This window comes from Trachinotus anak, unplaced genomic scaffold, assembly GCF_046630095.1.
Source record: "Trachinotus anak isolate AG129_WGS33_773 ecotype Australia unplaced genomic scaffold, CSIRO_AGI_Tana_v1 ptg000008l, whole genome shotgun sequence".
Classification (NCBI taxonomy): Eukaryota; Metazoa; Chordata; class Actinopteri; order Carangiformes; family Carangidae; genus Trachinotus; species Trachinotus anak.
The window spans coordinates 19817082-19839274 of record NW_027273859.1 but is presented as its reverse complement, the minus strand read 5'-3'; the positions used below and the strand labels follow the sequence as shown (position 1 = coordinate 19839274).

Genomic DNA, 22193 nt, shown 5'->3' with positions numbered 1-22193 from the left:
GTGTACCAGAGGAGGCACATGGCTATCCTCTACTGCCCAACCAGGCCAGTAGAGCCGCAGAGCGTCAGTTAGTGAGGACGAACAAAGTCAGGAGGGATTGCACCACGCCAAACTTTCTTTAAACCATGAGGAGAGATCATTTATAAAAATGCCATGTCTGTTCTGTGATGTGAAGACTGGGTACACACGATTGAGCCATATATTCAGCGTATTTAAAAACCATTAATAAATGACAATGAATAATATCTCATTCAGATATTGTAAATGCACAATCATTTTAAGGATCCTAAGACCTGCCTACCTACCTACATCCTCTTCCTACTGCTATTTCCATTCTCCCACTTCTTTCTTCTTCTGTCTAACCAAACGGATTGACTTAACAATCCCTGTATTTCTTCTGCAAAGCCAGACACTGAAACGGGAGTGAGAGAAAGTGAAAACGAGGATTCTCACCAAATAATCTTCCCTTGATACAAGATGAGGCAGGAAGGTTTCCCTGACCTAGTGACACACAGACTGTTCCCTTGAGTCCAGATACGCGCTTTACAGTCAATATGGGCGCCCCCCCGGCACATTCCTGTGGTGCCCCACATAGTAAAGGGAGAAATTTTAAAGTGTATATTATAGGCTGTGCACTGTGAATGTGTGGGTGTTTGTGTGTCCCCAGTCGTAGTAATCCCACGCTACTCTGGCACAACTCCAGCAGACATGGGAACACCACAATGGATTACTCAAGGAAGAGAGGGATTTACAGAGGACGACAAAGAGATCAATGGAGGAAGGTACAGCAGAAGAGGAGGTAGAGCAAAGAACTTCCTGAATACCATTAGCCTGTGCCTGCACATGCACAGTCAAAGAGGAGTTAACAGTTTAAGATTACAATTGCTATCAATACAAATAAGGCAAAGCGTATAAAACAGACAGGAGAGAAAAGAGAGCTCTGCGGCACTGAAAAATAACAGGGAATAAAGTTAACTCACTAACTATAAAACATAAAGATCATAAAATAACAGCATTAACATTGCGGCGTGAAAGTGACTTCTAACTGATAAAAGCACTGTGTCATTTTGTCAGGACAGGAAAATTCACATTTGCCATCTTATATCTATACAAAAAAAAGGTTCTTCTGTAGAAAACATTTTAATTGAAACTTTTGTTCAGCTCTCAAGGCTCACCGGTTCCCACAGATTTTTTTTGATCCAGCTCTTCTGGTGCACACCTGATTCCATTAAGATGCAATGAAGCTGCGGAGCCCTCAAAGGCCCAAAAGTCCTTATCCAGCAGTGTTCAAGCAGACTTTTTCCGACCATATATACAGTATATGATTTGGACATTGTATATGTATCATTTTTGGTTAATCGGTGGGTCATTTTCTCATTTATTCCAAAAATTTCCATTTAGTTTCTTTGAGCCTTGTCTTCAATTGACTTGTTGGTTCAACCAGGAGCCTAAAACCCAAGGAGATTCAATTCACTCTCATACATGACAAAAAGCAGCAAATCCTTACATTTCAGGAGCCAAAACCTGAGAACATTTCTAATGTTTGAATGAAAAATTATGAAACGATCAAATGTCAAAAGTGTGGCTAATTAATTTTCTGATGTCCGACTAATCAATGAATAACATAATCACTGCAGCTCTGGTACATAATGTGTGAATGTCTGAGTATCTGAATCTTTAGAGGAAGTGCTGATATTTTTTTCAAAAATGAATAGAAAGGACATTTAGATCTGTGACCTGAAAACTGGATATTGATTTTCACCCTTACATCTCTAATGTAACCTGCGAAGGTTCGGGCAGAAATGGCACCGTTTAAACCAATCACAGACTGAGGCTTTAAATTGGTTCAGGTGTGTCAGAGCAAGGCTGGAGCAAAAACTTGATGTATTGAGTTTTTATAACAAGTGTGCTGAAGCCAACAGCTTTAATAATATGAGATGAAAAACATCTCTCTCACACAGACACACACACACAAGGACACAAGGACACACACACACAAAACCAAGGCTTACAGTCATGTGTTCGCCACCTTGCTCACTCACACACGCGCAAACTCACACAGAGCACATCACCCTCCCACTAGGCTCAGCTGCTCTTCCACCTCCCACCACACTGACCTTCACCTGTCACACAGGCTTCATATTTACTGCCACTACAGCCCATCTGCCCACACTCAGCCCTGACTGTCAATCAGCAGCAAGCCGCCTCCCCCTCTGCCAATCCATCAGCTGGCATAGAGCACCGAACCTCACCACCCGGCACAAACACTGACATCAACAACAATGATCCAATGTTTGATGGCTTGATGCTACTTTTTGCCAAACTGATACCTTCTCAAACTTAAGCCACTGATAAGTAGCGTGTGTGGCTTCATTAAGGTTTCATTAATCTTTATTAATCTATGTTATTTGGGTACCCTAATGAGTTAAAAACTTAAGAGCTTAGAAGCGAAGAATATGGGCTTCATGCTTCACCATACAAGAGTACGGATGCATTAAACATGAACTCCCACCAAAAAATGTAAATTACAGGTGATGATTTGAGCTGGCCGTCAGCAGTAAAAGTTGCAATATGATCAAAAAGAGGTAATGAAAAGTGTCAGCTTCTGGACACTGCAAACCACCCATTGCCCAATGTCTCATGGCATGCAGCTAAGGGTGTGTTTTTGAATTGAAGGTAATGAAGGACAGATGTGAAAATCGAACAGCCACACCCTCAGAAGTTCTTTGCTTTCTCACATTCTGGATCCACAGTACGTTTAATGGGGTGCCGTGTCTGGCTGTTGTGTGCAGTCAGTTCTTATTAGTGATAATTTTGGTCCTGTGGAGGTACTGTACATATAGAAAGGTCAGCTACAAACACACACGTGAACACACCTATTTTCCCAGTAATGGCTCATATTTCCCTTCCTTTCACCACGTTCTAGAGAAGTGGGGCAAATGCTCCAGGTAGTACAGCATGCTAAGAGCTCTCTCTCTCTCTCTCTCTCTCTCTCTCTCTCTCTCTCTCACACACACACACACACACACACACATTAACACACACATCCTCCCCTGCAGGTAGTAGTGCCTGGGTAGCGGTGCCTCTGGATTCAGCCCCCTGCATCTCAATGACAACCACACATCCACAGGGATTTATCTAAATGCAAATCAGCTGTCTTCACTCAACAACACACACATAATTTACTTTGCTTGGCCCAAAATACACGACGCAGCCAAGTAGAGCCAGCCAGACAGCAAGTCAGGCAGCCGGGCGGCCCTTCGGCTCTGCCTTCCCTTTCATCTGTGCCCTCTGGAGCGTGCTCATTTTCACCAAATTCACTTTTAATTGAGAGCTAATTTAGCTAAGCCAAATTTCACGATGGAGGTAGATCAGACAGGAGCCGAGGAGGGGAGCAAAGGGAGAGGAGGAGCGAGCGAGGAGGATTCAAGGGGAGAAGAGGGGAATGAGATTTGGAGTGACGGGTGACAATAAAATCTGCTGCTCGTGTCATCCTCAATCTCAAAGGAGAGAAACAGTTTTGAACGATAGGAAGAAAGAGGGAGAGGAGAGAAAAATATGAGGAAAAAAAGTTGAAAGGAGCATTTAATTTGTTACTAATAGACATTTTAGAATAAGAGAGAAAACCATCAGGCAAACCAAAACCTGTTTCTACAATTTGCTATAATAAGACAAAACGTGTTTTCATTGCAGTAGCAACAATGTCAATCGAACTTGTGTCCACCTCAATGACCTATGCTATCCTTCCGCGTGATAAAGTTGACCTAAAGCAAGTACAAGGTGTCTATGAAGCTGCTAGGCCCTGCGACCTGTGATGTAAACCATGCTGTAAAGTGATCTATGCTTTAAAGGTTATCTGGGGTCTTGGCGATGGGGAAACAACCTCCTTGACGCTGCCTGATGCTTTCTCCACTTCTACATAGCTGTTAATTAGTCCAGCTAAGTGCACCATTAATCGATTGCTTGTCTCTATGCTATATCTCATAACGGTGTTGCACTCTGACAACGCCAGGCGAAGAAATGTGAGGTTCAGGAAGTCACTCTTTTCCACTGGTGAAATACTGGTGCTGGAAGGAGAGGGAGCAGAGAGTAATGGCTGCTTCTCAAAGACAGGAGTGGGTGTTGTACTGAAGGCAACTGTGAGGAGAAAAAGCGCTGCAGGGTTTAACATTATTGACATCGATTAGAGTAACGCTCTGGATAAGTGGAAGAATATTTGGACAGCTGTGTGCACTGATGTGTAACTATGTGCATCAGAAATTCTGACAATACAAATGCGATTACGTGAAATGTTCTGAAACACATCATATAAACTTTAAGAACTCTTCAACTCTAAAGAGACAAGTGACGAAGATCTCAAGTGAAGGAAAAATTAAGCCCCTTCTGGTGTAACAAAACATGACAAATGATGAAGAAACTAAATGCTGCTTGTTGTTCAGGCATTTCCATCAGATTGTGGACACATCTGGAAATTTCTTGCATGTAACAGACTACGATGTGCAAATCAGGCCTCAACAAGTAGCAGGCATGCTGCTAACTTGCCAGCTTTTACAAACCTGTGCAGCTGTTTAGCTGACTCGTGACTGGTGAACAATCCAAGCTAGTGATGCAGTGTAGACACATGTGCGCGATGTAACAATGGATATTTCATATTCGTTTTGGATCCCTTCAGAAGAAGGCAGGATCTCAAACAGGGATAACTGTGATTAAGATTTTAAAAAAATGAAAAGTCCCAGAAAGGTTGCTATTTTAATATTTTCTAACATAGCCTTTTTGTTGTTGTTGTTGATACCTATAACTATAACTGTATTTCAAAAAAAATATTTTTTTATTTTTTTAAAATTGATTCCAAATTTGATAAACAGTAATTGTTTTTGTCAGTTATAAAGTAGACAGAATAAATATTTTCTGGTTATAGCTTCACAAACACTCTCTTTAGCCCCCTTTTCTCAATTTCATATGATATTAAAATGAATATGTACAAAGTAAAACCTTTGGGGTTTGGAAACATGTGATAGGCATCTATCACTTCCGACATTTTAGAAACTGAATGATTGATCTAAAAGCCCTACACTACAAAGTTTAGTGTCCTTTGCAGGGCAATTATTTTACCATAGAGCTTATAAAACCACCACAACCTTCAGCTTCAGAGTAGGAAAAAAACAGCGCTGAAGAAAGAGAGGAAACCTTCATTCATCAGTGGAATGAAGGCCACAATTATGGCTGTACTATTAGAACATCTGAATAATACTAAAAAGTTTATATTCAAACTTTAACTTTGCTCTGTGGCAATTTTACACTGGAAAAAAAAACAAAATAGAGTACGCTTCTGTCAGCATTGTCCCAAACACATCACTTGATTTTTAAGGTGGAGGTGAAGGACAGAATTGTTCCACAATGCAATGCACGTAAAAAAGGTGAATGGTGGTTTGACTGTTCCATCAGCAACTCCCTAATTGGCCACAAATCCAAATTTTCAAAGAGATTTTAAACAGCATCAACCAAACCATGAACCAAGTCAATGGATAAAATTTCAATTTGATTTTTGGATAATTATTTCACATTTATACACAGCAGCAACTCACTTAAAACTGCAATGGTAAAAAAATACACCTCAGAAGAGAAGCAATGTCTCAACCAAATGAGCTTTATTTAACTCTAACCAACAACAACAAAACAGCAAATATTAAAAAGTGTATAATAGACAAAAACAAATGTGGAGCAGCTTGATGTGCAGCTGTCAGATAGGTTTTTCTGACGTCAGGTCCCACTACAATAAAGGCTCCAAGCCTCCAGAAATAGCCTGGCAGGTCTCTCAGAAACCCACCTCTAGGAAAGCAAAAAAAAAAAAAAAAAAGGGCTCACACTACTCCAGAGCATTTCAGCCAGCACTTCTAAGCTGGGTTGTCCTTGAAAGATGGACAAGCTGCAGCGAGCCAGAGGCAGCCATTCATGAGAGATAGACAGAAGCATAGAAAAATATAATGAGAAGACAGGCAGAAGCATTGTGGAGCAGGCAAACAGGGAAAGAGCAGGAGATGGAGAGGAATAAAAACATCTCACAGAAAAGTGACAAACTAATAGAGGGCCAAAATAATGTAATTTACTAAGCAAGAGCAGAAAAAATGCAGAGGGCGAGCATGAGAGCTGGAGCAGGGGATAAAAACAGAGAGAGAGAGAGAGAGAGAGAGAGAGAGAGAGAGAGAGAGAGAGAGAGAGAGAGAGAGAGAGAGAGAGAGAGAGAGAGAGGCAGCCACAAACTGTACAGGTGAGGGAATTCCGATTATAACGTGACCTCGTTAACCCCAGAGGCTCGTTAGCGTCTCGTTCCAGCAGCATTCTCCAGGCCCATCCTCTGTCACACCTTCATTAAGCCCATCGACCCACTGTGCTTATTAAACACATTCATTACCCCAAGTATTGAACCACTGCTGCTATCCCTGGCCCCGAATGCATTACAGGGGGAGGCCGAAGGGTGACGTCTGGTGGAGGGATGAAATAGTAGATCCGGGGGGGCTGCTGAGGAGGGGATGGGTCATGCACACAAATGGACGTTCATACAGACACACACCTTTCTGCCTCTTATCAATCATTACTAATGAAGTCAAATTAGAGTGGGTCTGGCCTCTCGATCACAAAGACACAGAGACAGCAGGAGGAGCGGGTGACAGAGGGGGAGGACGAAATTGAGAGGGAGGATATGGCCTGTTTGAGGGAGGAGGAGAGTGATGGGATGAATAGCAGGACCATGAGCATGAAAAGATAAAAAAGAGTTTTGAAAAAGCTGAAGAAGGCAGATAGACTTTCTCTCTCCGTCCTCTTCTGCTTTACACTTTTCTCCATGAAACAGGACAGAGGTGAATCCCCAAGGAGGGCTATTCATCATGTTACATACAAACTAGTCCACTGGGCTAAAGACGTGGCCTCCATCATGGCTTCGGGCTCCCGCTTTAAATGATGACATCATTTCTGCCCTTCTCAAACAAACGGAAAACTCATCAACAAAGGGAGGAAAAGAGAGAGGAAGAGAAAGAGAACGCAAAGAGATTAAGAAGAGTAAAGGCGTGAGCAAGGTGTCGGAAAGGGCAATGAATCATAGTGACGTCCCTGGCTGGGTGTCAGAAGCTGCTGCTGCCTAGAGCTGGATAAACAGTAGGCCTCTGAAGCTATGCTCTTTAGACACCGGCCAGGTCAGAGCCCAGCACTGGCCCTCAGGGAACCAAAATCTGAGCCAATTTTTTTTTCCTCTAAATTGATAGTCAAAAAGTTATTGGCTGTTGTTTTGCAAAAACCTTTCCAACTTGCTACTGGCTATCAGAGAGCTAACAAAGTATCAGATTCAGAGTGGCTGTAAGGTCAAGTGTACTTTAAGGTCAAGTTAAATCACTGGTTTAAAAACTGTCATTGGGTTACAAAAGGCTAGTCTGAAGGAAAACAGAAGAACTGACACATAATTTTCTCATTTTTACTAGTTTTTCTCAATTAGTTAATTACTCATTTTATTTATTACTGCAACTTACAATTACTTCTTATGTTAACTTATCTACCAGTTCTTTTTTTGATTAATAGATTGGTGTATCAAACATAAAAATGACAGTGAAAATGCCCATCACAATTTAGAGCACAAGGTGATGGAATTAAATACCTTGCTTCATCCATTCAATAATCTAAAACTCAAAAATATAGAAATTCTCACATGTGAAAACCTGGAACCTTCGACTGTTTGGCAGTTTTGCTGGGACAGGTTATCAATTATCAATCGATTACTAAAGTAGAAAGTACAATTCATTTTCTTTCAAACGATTAATTGATTAGTTTATTGCAGCTTTAGTTCTGTCTGAAAAATCCACCAAAAAAGTCAAAAACCCAAAGACAAATTAAAGTATAAAATCCTCAACTTTGAGAAGCTGTTTAGTATGACTAATGATTAACGGATTATTGAAATAGTCACTTGATCAACTAATGGGGAACATGAAGGAACTAAGCAGAGCTGAAACAATTAGTTCATCAACTAATCCTGTCTGTTTAACTTCATTCAAAATAAGTTTTTTTTCAGATTCACAACAAAGTGTGAGGTTAAAATAATCTCACAACAGTGAGCTACAGGCAGGAGGGCAGGAGAAATTTTGCACAGCCTGCACACTAGCCATCCAGTTTTTTTTAAAAAATGTTCCAAGCAAGAAAAAAAAAAAGGCTAATGTGGGTTTCGTCTCAGCTTTGCCCCCATCTCAGGCTGGAGTTCTTCTCCCATGTGCTCAGCCAGGGCAAGCATTGAACAGAAAAGGAAAAAGAGAGGGAAGTCACATTAACATTAACATTCTTCAGTGCTTTTCCTCGTACTTGCTCTGGTAGCTTTGGGCAAATGCTTGGTAACGTCATAAAGATGTGTGCTGCTTCCATCTAAAGCAATAAGTGATTTTAGCCTTTGCAGGACTACCACAGCGAAATTAAAGGACATGAAATGTCCAAACAGCAACCATCCACTTTACACACCAATACGTGAGCAGGGTAATATAACAGTAAAAATCAAACTAATTTGAAAAGAGTTCTTGTGAGTAATCCTTTCTACAACTTGTTGCAGGTACATGCACCACAAAGGAGGAAGGCCACAAAGGAAATTAAATGTGTGTCACTCAAATATTTATAATCATCCTCAAGGTTTTTAAAAGGGGAATGGGATCTTTTATGTGCAGTCCAAGTATTAGAGGAACACTCAACTGCATTTGGCTGCTTGTTTGCTCACTGCTCGTCCACCATGGTATTTTCTGCTCTTACCCAGTCCTACTACACCCTCTGCAGGTGAAAATCGAGCACACCAAGCAAGAGCACTGGAGCTGGTATGTCCACAGTAGTTTAATACACAAGTACATTATTCATCCTTCAAGAGAAACGGGTTCACACGAAAACACTCAAACCAATGCATTCACATGCACAAAAAGAAAAATTCTAAATCAAGAGTAAAGATTAGAAGAAAAGAAATTGAGAAAGGGTTAATGACAGTGGCCAATCTGATAACAATGTCCAACACCACAAACACACATTGTGTTCAAAAATGCAAACATATTTATCAACTTATACACAAAGTTAACTGACTGTTTCATGTTTCTGGAATAAAACTGAAATTCCTTCTTTTTGTTTTACTTAGAGGCAATCTAAAACGCATTCCTGATCACATCTGCTGAAAGTCATCATCAAGGATATGTTTGGGGTAATTAAAAATGATATCTTCCTTTTTGAGGACTTGTTCAGTATCAAGCTGTTCTCTTTGTTTTGCCAGTAATTTTTGAGCTGAAGTTAACAGCACACTGGATTTGATGCTTATCACTATAAAAAGCAATAAATAAAACACATGGGGCATAAAACTACTCTGAATGGATTTAGACACTATGCACAGAAGAATGTCAGGGTGCCATCATCATCAGGACCTACTGTAAATATACCATAATATACTACTCTTAGAACTGATGCTACTATTTCTATGAGTACTCCCATGACTAACCTTTTCCTACGGGGCTTTCAAGTTGTTCAACACTACAGAGCCTTTCATCCCCTGATCTGCTAACTTCATGTTTCACTTGAGGTGTATTTTTTTTCAATGGGTGTCAGTCTACGAGATCAATTTTATCCTGCAGTGCAACTCGTTCTCTTTGTATATGGCAATAAAGTTTTGAAAGTAACTTCAGCTTCGACTACTGCCACTTCCACTGCACTTCTTCAAGCCGGCAAAGAGAAATGTAGGCATTACCAGCAGAAATTGACTCCACTACTTCAGCTGCTCCCCATTTTTGCCCTGCCAAACAAAGATATTTGACTTTGGCATAACCAGTCATTTTTGGCATTGTGTCGCTGTTAAGCAGCTAGAGAGCTATGTTGGCTGTCCCACTACTCCAGTAAAATGTCTGTCATTCACTTGACTTTGTTTTGTCTCCACAAGTTTAACACTTTTTAAATTTCTATGAGCCACTCAATGAATCCAAGCAAGCAACCTGCAGCACCAAGGTCTTTGTATTCTTTTTCAAATCGTAATTCCACCTGTGTTATGGATAAAAACGGGGGGGGAAAAAGCCCAATGGTGATGCAGAATCTTTTCCCAGGGTAACAAATGCTGAAAAGAAAACACTGTAGGAAGGTGAAATATCACTTTGGAGGCATGCTTCACAGACTCACATTTCTAAAAGTGCTTTCACTTTCTCCCTTTTCTTTCTCTCCCCTTAAAAACTTGTTTTGTTCTTGGGCAGATGGCAGAGGGAACATATCGACGATGTCTGTGTCTGAGTGCAGCCGGCTGTCCAAGTTAAAGTCAGTGCTCATTAATGCACCTGATTACTCTTCAGGCAAAGACTGATCAGCAACGGGCCCAAATACACACATACACACACACACAGAGAGAGAGAGAGAGAAAGAGAGAGAGAGAGAGAGAGAGAGAGAGAGAACGAGAAAGAGAAAGAGAGAGAGAGAAAGAGAAAGAAAGAGAAAGAAAGAGAAAGAAAGAGAGAGAGAGAGAGAGAGGCATTTTGGGGACAGGGATCGATACAGAGGCACTTTAAAAGAGCAATGAAGAGGAGGATATCAGAGAGAGCAATGTGCTGTTAGCTTATACTACATACTGAGAATGTAAGCAGTGGTAATAGTGAAAATAAAAGTTTTAAAGAGTGCACTGATCAGATCATTTGTACAGATCATTTGGTCTGTAAAATTGCATCACACTGCGAAAATGCTGATTTCAATTTCTCAAAGTCCAGGGTAGCGAATATTAAAATATTGTCTGAACAACAGTCCAGTAATCAAACATATTCATTTGACAAAACCAGAAGATCTTGACTTGAAATCACAAGTGGAGTTTTTATGTTCATATTCAGTTTCACATAAATGCAGCATGTATTCTTGACTTGAAACAAAGGGGTTGAGTGTAGTTCCTTCCTCATAACACTTTTGTAGAGCCAGTGTTTGGAATATGTCAAATTCTGCTTTGCTCACAGCCATGTTTACTGGCAGCAAGTCTTCACTGACTTTGTTAGCACATTGTTAAATGTCTTTGCACATTATCGCTGCCAACAGTTGAACAATGGAAAAGTAAAACAAGGACAGGGCTGTGAGTGGCCCCCCACGGTGCAACAAAACAGGGACCTGATCATAAAAACATTGCTTTGTAACACTACTAGTGGTTGATTGATTAACTGATTAATCAACTATTTGTTTCAGCTCTAAACAAGGTGTCGGTACCTTGTTTAGTACCAACATTTGATCAAAAAAAAATGTGATCATGAAGAAAATTACAACAACAAATGCAGAGATGCACAGTGAAATAAAGGGGAAAGGACAGGATAAAAACATTAGAAATTAAGGGAAAATTATGTTTTTTCTGGGAAGATAATAGAAAAAGCAGGGGAAGCAAAGAAAGGAGAGAAGATTTTAGATTATTTGGTATTCTATTTTGGTAACATAAACAGACACACAAGCAGGCAATATCTCCACAGCTCTGCACAGTAAATTCCATCTTGACCTTACCTACACATGGCTACCTCCCAAATCCACAGAGACAGACAGACAAAGAGAGCGAAAGACAGAAAAAAGGCAGAGAGAGAAAACTAAAGAGACTTCTTGATGACATGAAAGCATGGAAATTTTGGATGGGAGCTGATCTTTTCCTCACTCTGACAGACATAATCCACTGCCATTAGCAGTTAAACTGACTAAATACATCATCCAACATCTGACATTCAACATCCTGTGAAGTCTAAACTCCTGTCTCTAAAGACCAGGGGGGATTGGGGGAGATCTTATAGAGAGGATGGACAATGCACTGTTTGTGTATGTTAGTGTAGTTGTATGTTTGTGTGGCCGGTCAGTGTGGTTCTGTTTATCTCTAATTACAGTCAAATATATGAACAAAGTTTCCAGAGGAGACTCCAGTGCAGCTGGCAGCCATTCAGTTCAGATGCTCCCGTGTGTGTGTTGCTTGTCTCAGTGTTTTAACTAGGCCTGCGTGTGTGTGTGTGTGTGTGTGTGTGTTGGCTTGTGTCAAAAGGTCTATCCCATAATAACTGACAGCTATCATTATCACTTCCTTTGTCTTTGCTCTCTATCTAATCCAGCAAATTAAATCTGCTAATGTCAATATACAATTCATTCTGCGATTATGCTTGATTGGACCGGCAAAAACTCGACCACAGACAAGCTAAACAGACAGCCAATCAGAGGCGGGAGATGAGGTCTCCTTCGCTGACCAATGGCCAAGAAACACCATTCACTTTGACAGTTCATCTTTCTCAGTGTTTCATGTTGTTCCTCAGACAAACGCGTCCTTTCCATTCCCAACGCCTGTGTGAGAGAGCTGGAAAGCGTGGTGAAAGCTTGGGAGGGAGGCTTTGATTGTACATGCAGAGTGGTAATTACACCTAAATTGAGGGCACATGCTAATCTATGTTAGGTCATCTCCAAGTTCCACTTACATTTCCACATTTTGGACTAATTAAAACTGTAAATAATCAGAGCCTCTTGGTGTGTGTGTGTGTGATTGTGTATGTGTGTGTGAGTGTGTGTGTGTCAGCGAGAGAGAGAAAGAGAGAGAGTGCGTAGGCAGACAAAATGTCTTTGAGATGAGCCAGTGGAAGAATCTTCCCATCACACTGCTGGGAAATTAAGTGCACACTCTTTGATTTTAACAAGACAGGAGAGCAGATAAAGTTTTTTTTCTTAAGAGAGAGGGGAAAAAAAGAGACAAAAAATGCTTCACTGGCAAAAATGTATGAAGATTGCAATGTGTGTTTAATTGAGAGGAACATTCGAGCAAAGTTACCAACATGGAAAGATGGGTGACAAGAGGTTTTTGCAGCTTATAGTTCATCCACCAGTTGGTCTGTGAAACTGACAGAACTCAGAGTTAAACTTTCAGGGCTGCCTCTCCCCCTACGGCAAATTGAAGTGAGATGAGGAAAAGGGGAATTTGCTATTCTCGGAGCCTTTGCCCTTCGAGGTGGTGGAAGAGAACAGAATATGAATGGGGGGGAGAGGGAAAAAAAAAAAAGACTTCAGAAAATGAAAACAAGCCTTGAAAGGCAACTGCTGCAATATAATGAACTCTGGCATAAATACTAGATGAACGGCAATAAAGAATACAGGGTAGATGTCAAAAAGGAGTCAGGTACAGAGACACCAGAGTCACCTGCTTTTCAAACAACACATTTAGCCGTGGGTTATCCGTTGCCCTGGGCTGATTTGGCCCCAGGCTAAAAAGCATAAAAGAGCAAGTATCACTTTGTCAACTGTAAACAAAATTTGAAGACACTAGTCAGAGTTGGAGACATTTTCAGCATTGGATTAGAAACTTTTAGCTATCATTTGTTCATAAAAAATAACTGGTGTGCCCTTCAATATGATAATTATGATAAGAATTTATGCATTATCTTTTAACTCTGCCTTTTTCACTGAAAGGAAAAGTAGGAAATTTGACAGTTTAGCAGGACATCATATATATCCCCATGGCCTTTTAAGTCTCCAAAAACTTCTTGAACTTTTCCTCATTTAACTAAAACCCATGATTTAGAATTTTGTGGCTTAAATGTGTAGGGTACTGACAACAGACACAAAAAACAGAGCAACATTAGCAGAAGTGCTACTAATTCTATTAGTGTTTGTTTAAATATTTCCTCCAGGCTACACAAGGTTACTCAGAGGAGCTGCTCCCCCTTCCCTCCAAAAAAAGCTATTTAACCATCTACAGAGCTGGATATGGACTTAACATACAGGAAAAAAAACCCCTGCGGCGTGGAACCGAAACCACAACCACGACAAGAAGAAGGCAAAGAAAGACAGAAAAAATGTATGTGGGTGTGCACATGGCAAAGAAAAAGGGAGAGGGCGAGTGAAAGACCACACAGAAAAATCCTGCAGCGATTCAATTATTCAATTTTGGAAAAGGAGGAGAAAGAGAGGGCAGATCAGAGTGAGTGAAAGGCTCATCCTCATCTGTGACCGATTAGGAGGGACAGAGTCAGGATCGTTGTACCGCAAAAGCCAGCAGAGAGGAAAGGAGAGAAAACAAGAAGAGAGAGGACAGGGGAGAGGAGAGGAGAGGAGAGGAGAGGAGACAAGAGGAGACAAGAGGAGAGGAGAGGAGAGGAGAGGAGAGGAGAGGAGAGGAGAGGAGAGGAGAGGAGAGGAGAGGAGAGGAGAGGAGGCGTTACAATATCACCTTTTAGAGGCTTTCGCGTAGTGGCCCATGACTGTGCAATTCATAGCGCACTGAAAACTGAAAAGCCCATTTCAATACCGTTCACTGGATCAATTCATGTGGAGAACAAGGGTTGAGCCCACATAATAGTCCCAGAAGTGATCAACCATTCAGTTTGTGCATAAACCTTTCAGAAAATACTTACTCCACACTGCTTCAAGTTAAAACCTTTTCAGTTTGTCTATGAAAAGCTGAGCCAGATTGAAATAAGATCCTCAAAGTAATAGTGGTTGAGTCTCCTATTAAATTCCTCATATGTGACACAATGTTTGTAATTATTGCATCAAAGCCAACAGCCTGTCATCTGACGTCAAAGTCTGAATGAGTAAAAAATTAAAATATCAAAAAACAACATTTGTGTTCATCTTTTGAACTCGCAGTGCCTAGATATTTAGCCAAACTCATCTAGAGACTGTAATTACAAACATTTTCCTACGAAGCAACAAAATCAGATTTCTTTTTCTGAGAAGTTGAAGGAGAGAGCTTTTCAAGCTGTCAGGGAAAATAAATGGCCTCTGAGAAATGGCATGTAAGTGTTTCTGGGTCGTCTTAATTCCTGGAGAATTTAATGACAATTTTAGGCCAAGCAACCGGAGCGCCTAGACATAACAATTCCCATATAAGCTCAGCCCATTTCTCTCCACCCTAATGACAGGAAGCTAAAATAACTGTGACGGGCTCACCTCTTAGAGACAACTGAAAATGATACTGCGGCGCTGAAATGTTACCAGCAGCAATATTAATCTCTCAACTAGTGGTAAATGCTAATTTCATATACTATTAAGTTGATGAATGGGGTTTTAACAAACTCAGCTATTGTTAACAACTTTAAAGCAGAGTAATTCATCAAGGTCATAATTACTCATGGGCTGCAAAGAAATATTAGCAGGAGAAAGGGCAAAAGCATTAGTGAAAAAAGAAAGATCTAAATAATAGAGGGTTTGAGACAGACCTGCCAAATGACTATTTATCAGAATCCAACACTAAATATGCGGTTGTGATTTGGTGGAGAAATGCTCAACTCAGCAGTAGTGTCAACAAGCTGTGGCCTTCAAAAAGAGAGCAGCTGGCAGGCTGGTTTTGGAAACTGGAAAACAGTGACATCTAGTGATGGTTTGAAGTAGCTTGTTACTTAAAATAAACGAAATTTCATGCCATATTGATAATGTGGAGAATAAAACCAGCTGTCATGAAACTTATTAAGGCATCAAATTTTCATACATTAGTGAGTTACAGTCATTTCAAGAAATGATTAAACTGAAAATTTGCACACCTCCATCATACAGGGAACCTGCGGGTTAGAGGCCAAATCCTCACTTTTCTTGACCACATAAATTTAGCTAAATTAACATAATTTATAAAAATGTATTTTAAAAAATCAGCTGTTTTTTGGCAGTAATCATAATTGAAAATATTAAAGTGTGTCAATTTTAGATACTAGGATCTCATGCTGATTTTCAAATCTTTGTGGAGGGGCGTCCTCTCTTTTTAAATTTCAATTAAGGATTGTATCTTGTACCTTGATTGTTTACAAGACAGTCTGCCAGCTATCAATCAAACTATAATGAAGAATTTCTTACGGCCTTTGAATACATTTGACAGCCAAAGCAAGAGTGAGTAAAAAGAAGTAGAGAAGTTCTAAAAGCAGCTGATTCCAAGAGGATAAACTAGAATGAATATATCTGTATAGTAATGCAGATGTTTCCTGGCAAACCAAAAGCTGGTGGGATAAACACTCACTGGGTACAGTTTGGAGCAAGAGACAGGGCCACAGTGCTCTGACAATATTCTAATAACCCCAGAATGTTATTAGTAGCTACACAACTGAGAGAAGCTCCAATGGAGAGTCTATATGAGATGAATGCACACATGATGATTTTCAAATCGCCAAACAGAGACACACAGACATTTGGGCTCCTGCACCAACAGAAGCCCTGAGGCAAGCAGGGAGAAAAATCATTGCACTGAACATGAGACCAGAGGTGCTGGACTGACCAGTTTGTTCTCTTGCAAGTAGAGTCTCTGCAGTTTAGGGCATCCTCTAGCCAAGGCCACCATGCCTTCATCTGTGACACTGTAGCACTGACCCAAGTGGATGTCCTTCAGCTCACTGCAGTGCTCTCCTAGCTGAAGGCAGAAAAGAGAAATTAAGATTAAATATTGCAAAACTTCACCTGAAGTCAATTTTCATTTGGGAATAAAAAGAACAAACGAGACAGACATATCACAGACAGGCAAAGACCTAGACAGTGAAACAAGAGGCTGTGGGTCTCTTGTGAATACCTTTTTCAGTGCGTTGTCTGTCAGTTTGTCCTGGTTGCCCACATGCACCTTCACCAGCAGAGGGCAGTGTGTGGCCAAGGCCGACAGGGACATGTCACCTAGCTGCTTGCAGCGGTACGCTGTATATTTCTGCAGGCCAGGACAGTGAGAGGCCAGGGAGGACACACCATGGTCATGGACCCCTCTGCAATCTGAGATGTTAATCTCTGTCACATTCTGCCTGCGAGAGGCTATTTTGACCAGGAGATCGTCGTTTACCTGGGGAACAGGAGAACACAAGGATGCAAGAAAGTCAGTAGAAACAACAAAGTTTTGAATCCAAGCAGTTATTAGTGCTGGTGGAACGACACTCTCCTGCTCACTCATTCCATGCCAGAGCATCATTTTAATGTCTACAATGTAAAATGTGAAAAACTAAAAAGACAAAAAGTGCACTACTCAGACAAGACATGTACTATGTGATGTGCTTACTTGTTGTAGGCCACTGAGGTCGATTTGCTTCCAGAACTGGAAGTCCAAGCAGAGGTCCCTCCAGTATTTACACACCAGAGAGGCACACAGACAGCGCTCCTTCACTGTCAAGTGGGAGAGCACCTGCAAGAAAGCAAAAGAAGATATAACGCACAAAGACGAGCCATCAACAACAATGCAGATGCTGTGGCTCATTTGTGAAAAAGACAATAACAAACTTAGAAAAGCGCTAAACTCTGGCCTCATATTTGAGCATCATTCAGTGTAGCAAAGCCAACAGAAAAACATCAGTAAATATAAACACAAAGAAAAATCTCTGATGAACTCTAACCTTAAGAAGGATGGAGGAAGGCAGGTGGTTGATACTTAAGTGATCAGCATCAGAACTTCTAGCCTGGCAGTCATCATAATGATGCAGGCAGCAGGGGGATGAGTCCGAACTGTGGGGCAAATCAGCATGAAGACCCAACCCACAGCAGCCATCAGCAGGTGAGGAGGAAGAGGAGGAGGAAGAGGAAGAAGAGGAGGAGGATGAGGGAAGTGGACAGAGGGGAAGGTGGCAGTGGCCAGTTTCAGAGTTCGAAGCAGCCTCTCCTCCGCCTCCTCCCACTCCTCCATTCTCCAGCCCTCCATCAGGGGCAGCGAAGGCACAGCGTGGCTGCTTACAGGGGGTGCACCTCTGCACCTCTGAGCACTTCCTCTTACACACCTGCACGCAGAGACACATCAGTCAAGTGAAAGGAAATTTTCTTCAGACAAGTCAAGGCAAGTTTAACTGTAATGTCTTTAAATTACAGTTACAGTGTGAAAGAAGATTGCACCACCCACGTTATGAAACAGCAAAGAAGAAAACAGCACCTCTGACCTTGGATCCTCAATGAAAACGGCATAAAACAAGGACTTAAAATTTGTCTCATGAAGCATTCGAGTATTTCTGATTTTTTTTCATCTGTAGTGTAAAAAGAAGCAGCAACTTATTTTGACAGAAAGTAAACTCATTCTGTATTCAAATGTATCAGTTAAGCTGATACAGGAGTTAGTAAATTATGACTGAATTCTAGGATGAGCTACCCCTAGAATATTCCTGCTTTCTCATCCACAATTTCATATTTATTTGAGGTTGTTTACAATTTGAGCTGGAATGAGCAACACTGAGACTTGGAGGGTGAGCACAAGTGGTAATAAGCTGAGTTTTCTACCAGGTAGGTAGGTTTCTACCTTTTTTCTAAATACATGTCATTATAAATAGCTGGGCTACCCTCATGAGGTAAGGTCTTGGTCAACAAACATATTTTAGTGAATTGATGGCTTTTAAGGGTCTTTTGGAGACTGCTTGGAATGGTCAGTGGCATCGTATTTGTCACAAACATTATTTGGTCATTAATAAGAATTAATCAGTCTAAATACTATGGCTACTTATTAGTAAATTTAGAACTGACAAGCTTGGGTAAATCATGGCTGTATCTTCACCAGCTACAACATTTGGCCCAGTTGGTGCAACACCTCCCCATCTCCCTACCATCTCAGTGTAGTCGCTGGTGCAGCCAGGAACAGGCACAGGTATGGGTACGGTCACAGACACCCCAGCAGTTCGAAAGAGCGCTGGTGGTGGAATCAGTTTGGCAGGAACAGCTGATAAAAGGCTCCTCCCCTGGCCCTCCCAGATAGATAGCTCCCTTGGGGACAACAGGAACTTGGAGCAGTCCTCAGGAGAAGAAAGTGTCGCGTATCGCTCAGCAAGCTTCGACGCAGCTACTGCTCCAATGCCAACTCCACCCACACCAGGGACACTGATTCCAGTGACGCTGTTATGACAGCATCCACTGCCGTTGACACCTGCCTCCAAATGGTTGTTGTCGTCGTCAAGACTGCTGCTGTTGCTGTGGACTATGAAGCACAGCATACAAGGCCCTTGTAGGAAACAGTTCCTCTTCTTCTTCTTCCTGTGATGTAATTTGCGTGGCCTCTTCTTCAGGCGGTAACCATTTTTCGAGAGAAGATGGCCCATATAGATGATTCAAGAAAACTCTAGAACAAAAAGAGTAAATGCATTAGTAAATACATTCTTCAGCAATCTTCTCAGGACCTTGAAGATCAGAATAATGTATGACCGGTATCATATGGGTCGAGTTTTGTATTGATAAATGAAACATACTTTTTTCAGCACCTTACTTTTACATCCTTTCCTTGCTCATTTAATCCAAACAAGCCAAACTTCTCAGACTTGACAGTGTTAAATGTTTTGTTAACACACGTAACCATGAAACGACTTTGCCAAAAATAGGTCAGTGCACATAAAGTACTGAGGTTCAATGCCCAAACCCTGAGTAGTGTGGAGAAGCAAAGGGTGGCCACAGTTACTGTAAAAATATATGTTCTCATCATAACTTTCATACCAACAACTTTTTATTGTGGCAAAGGCAAATATATTAAGGTTTATATCTCTTTTTAAGAAGGAACCTGCATCAGCAAGTTAACATAACGGTCAAGTTCTTTTGAAATGTATATCCAAATATACATGATAATAATATTTCTCATCACTCTCCCTTGCTGTTCCAGAAGCAAAACAAGTTCTATCTTTGTGTTACCCCATGAAGAGTCATTTTGCTGAGCTGGAGGGATAGCAACACAAAGAGGGATTTTCATACTAAAAACACTGTAACCAGAGGGTACCCACTTGATTTGCCTGGCTCAAACTGCTGAAGTCTTATAATATCTTCAGCTAAACTTCAGAGAGCATTTTTGCCACACTGTGGATATTTTTCCCCATCACTTACATTGGAATCAAAATAGAAATGGAATTCTTCATGGTCCATACAGACAAAAAGATCCTTTACAGTGAAAAGTACAATTAATGTACAGTACTGTGCAGATGTTTAGATTCTTATCCATCATGCAATACCAACAGGGAGACATTTGACCAGTCACAAACTGATTGTGCATTATGACAACAACCCCAACATACAGCCAGAGCAATGAAGAACTATCTTCAATGATGAGAAGAACAAAGAGTCCTGCAACAGATGGTAAAGCCCCCGACAGAGTGCTGATCTCAACAACAGGGAATCAGTCTGGGATCACATGGAGAGACAGAGGACACTGAGACAGCTTAAATAAAAAGAGGAACTGTGGCAAGTTCTCCAAGATGCTTGGAACAACCTGCCTGCCAAATACCTTGAAAAACTAAACTAAATGTACTTACTACAACTTTCATAAAGTTATTTTAGCATTATTCTTGAAAATATCATCACTTTACTTTTTAAAGTACCTAAAACCTTTGCACAGAACTGTACATTATGAATATAAGTTGAGCATTAAGACAGGCCTGAAAAAAATGTGAACCTGTCCTTTAAGTGTCAAGGACAATTAAGATAGATCTATATATACTGAAACAGCTGGGAATATATATGATGCTGAAAATAGACTAATAGTAGCAAACACTGTCATTACACTCTTCTCTCAATATAGTTCATATTACCAGAGTGTACAGCACAGCTTGGTATCGCAATGAAATGTTGCTCTTGTTTGTAAAGACCAGTCAAAGAGTGCAAAGCCAAACCTCTAAGTCTTTTATTGTGAGTGTCATAACATCTGCATCCTCTGTTGGCATGTTACTGCTAACGTTGCCCAGAAGAATTTACTCAGCAAAACTGTGAATTGCGCCCTCTGAAAAACTGATAATTTGCTATTTTACCCACAATGCCAAATGTTCATTCAGCTACAGGCCCTAACATCAGGTTGACCCTTGATTGCAAGAGTAAAAGAACAAGGAATTCCTTTATCCCATCAGCTTTTGCACCCTATAATACATAAGCATGAGTTGCAGCACTTGGGGGCTGATGCACACATTCTATTGCAAAAGTGAGTCTTGAGCATGAAGCGTTTAGCACCTACACCAGAACTACTGTTTATGCTGCACATCTGAAAGTGCGGTGTACATTTCTGTGCTGTTTTTATACACACGCTGGTTTGTCATGTTGAATCAGCAGGACAATGCAGTGTATGGTCCAATTAACCCATTAAGGGACCCGGGGACAAGAAAATTTGTCATGGGTCACCACTGACCTGCTGCCCTCTGAAGATGAACCCTCCTACATTAAAGTTCCCACAAAGTCGTTTCCGACCGGACCATCTGAATCCTTAATATGTCTTAGCTTGTACAAATTTGACTAAACACATTTATTTAGGAATATGCTCCACATGAGGACAAGAAAAACTAGAACAGCAATGACCTTAAAACAAGATTTTAACATAGGGCACCTCCACAAGACAGGGCAATTTAGTGGTGCAAGTAACAAAATTGTAACTAATCACCACTGAGCAGTTGCACACTTGCTTGGTAATCAAGCCTTGGTGCTGTGAATTGTATAGTGTTGTGTAGTGTTTACTGTGGGGTGTCTACCATGTCTGAACTATGTCTAAGATTACTTGCCACTTGTTTTCTTACTTTTTATAGTTTTTATATTGTATGTTTGTGAATACACTGTTGATCGATAACCCTCCAGGAAAATAAAATCAAACCTACACTATAACACACAACAAAGCAGTACAGCCGTGCCCCATCTGCCGAAAACACTTGATTTTTTGTTATTTGTGTTGCGAATACATTACTTGTCACACATTATCACCCTAATTTGATTACCAGCATTACAATACAAAATTACAGATTTGTTATTAACATTGTATTACTATAGTCTATAAAGGAAGCTGCAACGATGCATCGTCTGGCTGCTGCCGAATGAAAACACAAAGATGTAAACAGTGAACAGGTGGTCATTTGTTTAGCATACACACACACATACACACACACACATACACACACGCACAAAGCAGTCTGAATGTGACGGTTGTGTTTTGTTTGAAATGGCGACAGGTTCATGTCTAACATTTGTTCCAGTAGCATATTTACTTATCACTTGGAGGAAATAAGACACGGTTCCCGTTGCTAACCTAGGTCAGCTTTCTGACAGGCTAGCTTGCTCCATCACTAGATGCTAATGTAGCTGTAGCTCCAACATCAAACATCTCTCACCACTTCACACGGTGCTCCCACACTCCGGACGGTGCTCGCATAATACTGCTATGCTGCACGGTCGAGATGAGCGCTGACAAGTCCCGGTAAGAGAGACGCGGACGCAAGAAACCCTGCTACTGAACTAGCGTAGCTCTGGCTCCGCAGCTGCTGCTGCTGCTGCTGCTCTGCTCT

The 22193-nt window shown here is 41.0% G+C and overlaps 1 protein-coding gene across 1 annotated transcript in view; it reads right to left on the bottom strand.

Moving 5' to 3' along the window:
* fbxl17 (F-box and leucine-rich repeat protein 17) overlaps positions 1 to 22193 on the bottom strand; it is a 211362-nt gene extending 189169 nt beyond the window's left edge. The window contains exons 1-6 of the mRNA XM_071483374.1: positions 22020 to 22193; positions 18507 to 19015; positions 17319 to 17696; positions 16988 to 17110; positions 16517 to 16774; positions 16229 to 16360 (exon numbers count right to left, since the gene is read on the bottom strand). Coding sequence (XP_071339475.1) covers positions 16229 to 16360; positions 16517 to 16774; positions 16988 to 17110; positions 17319 to 17696; positions 18507 to 18995 — 1380 coding nt within the window. The 5' untranslated portion in view covers positions 18996 to 19015; positions 22020 to 22193. The remainder of the gene's footprint in view (positions 1 to 16228; positions 16361 to 16516; positions 16775 to 16987; positions 17111 to 17318; positions 17697 to 18506; positions 19016 to 22019) is intronic.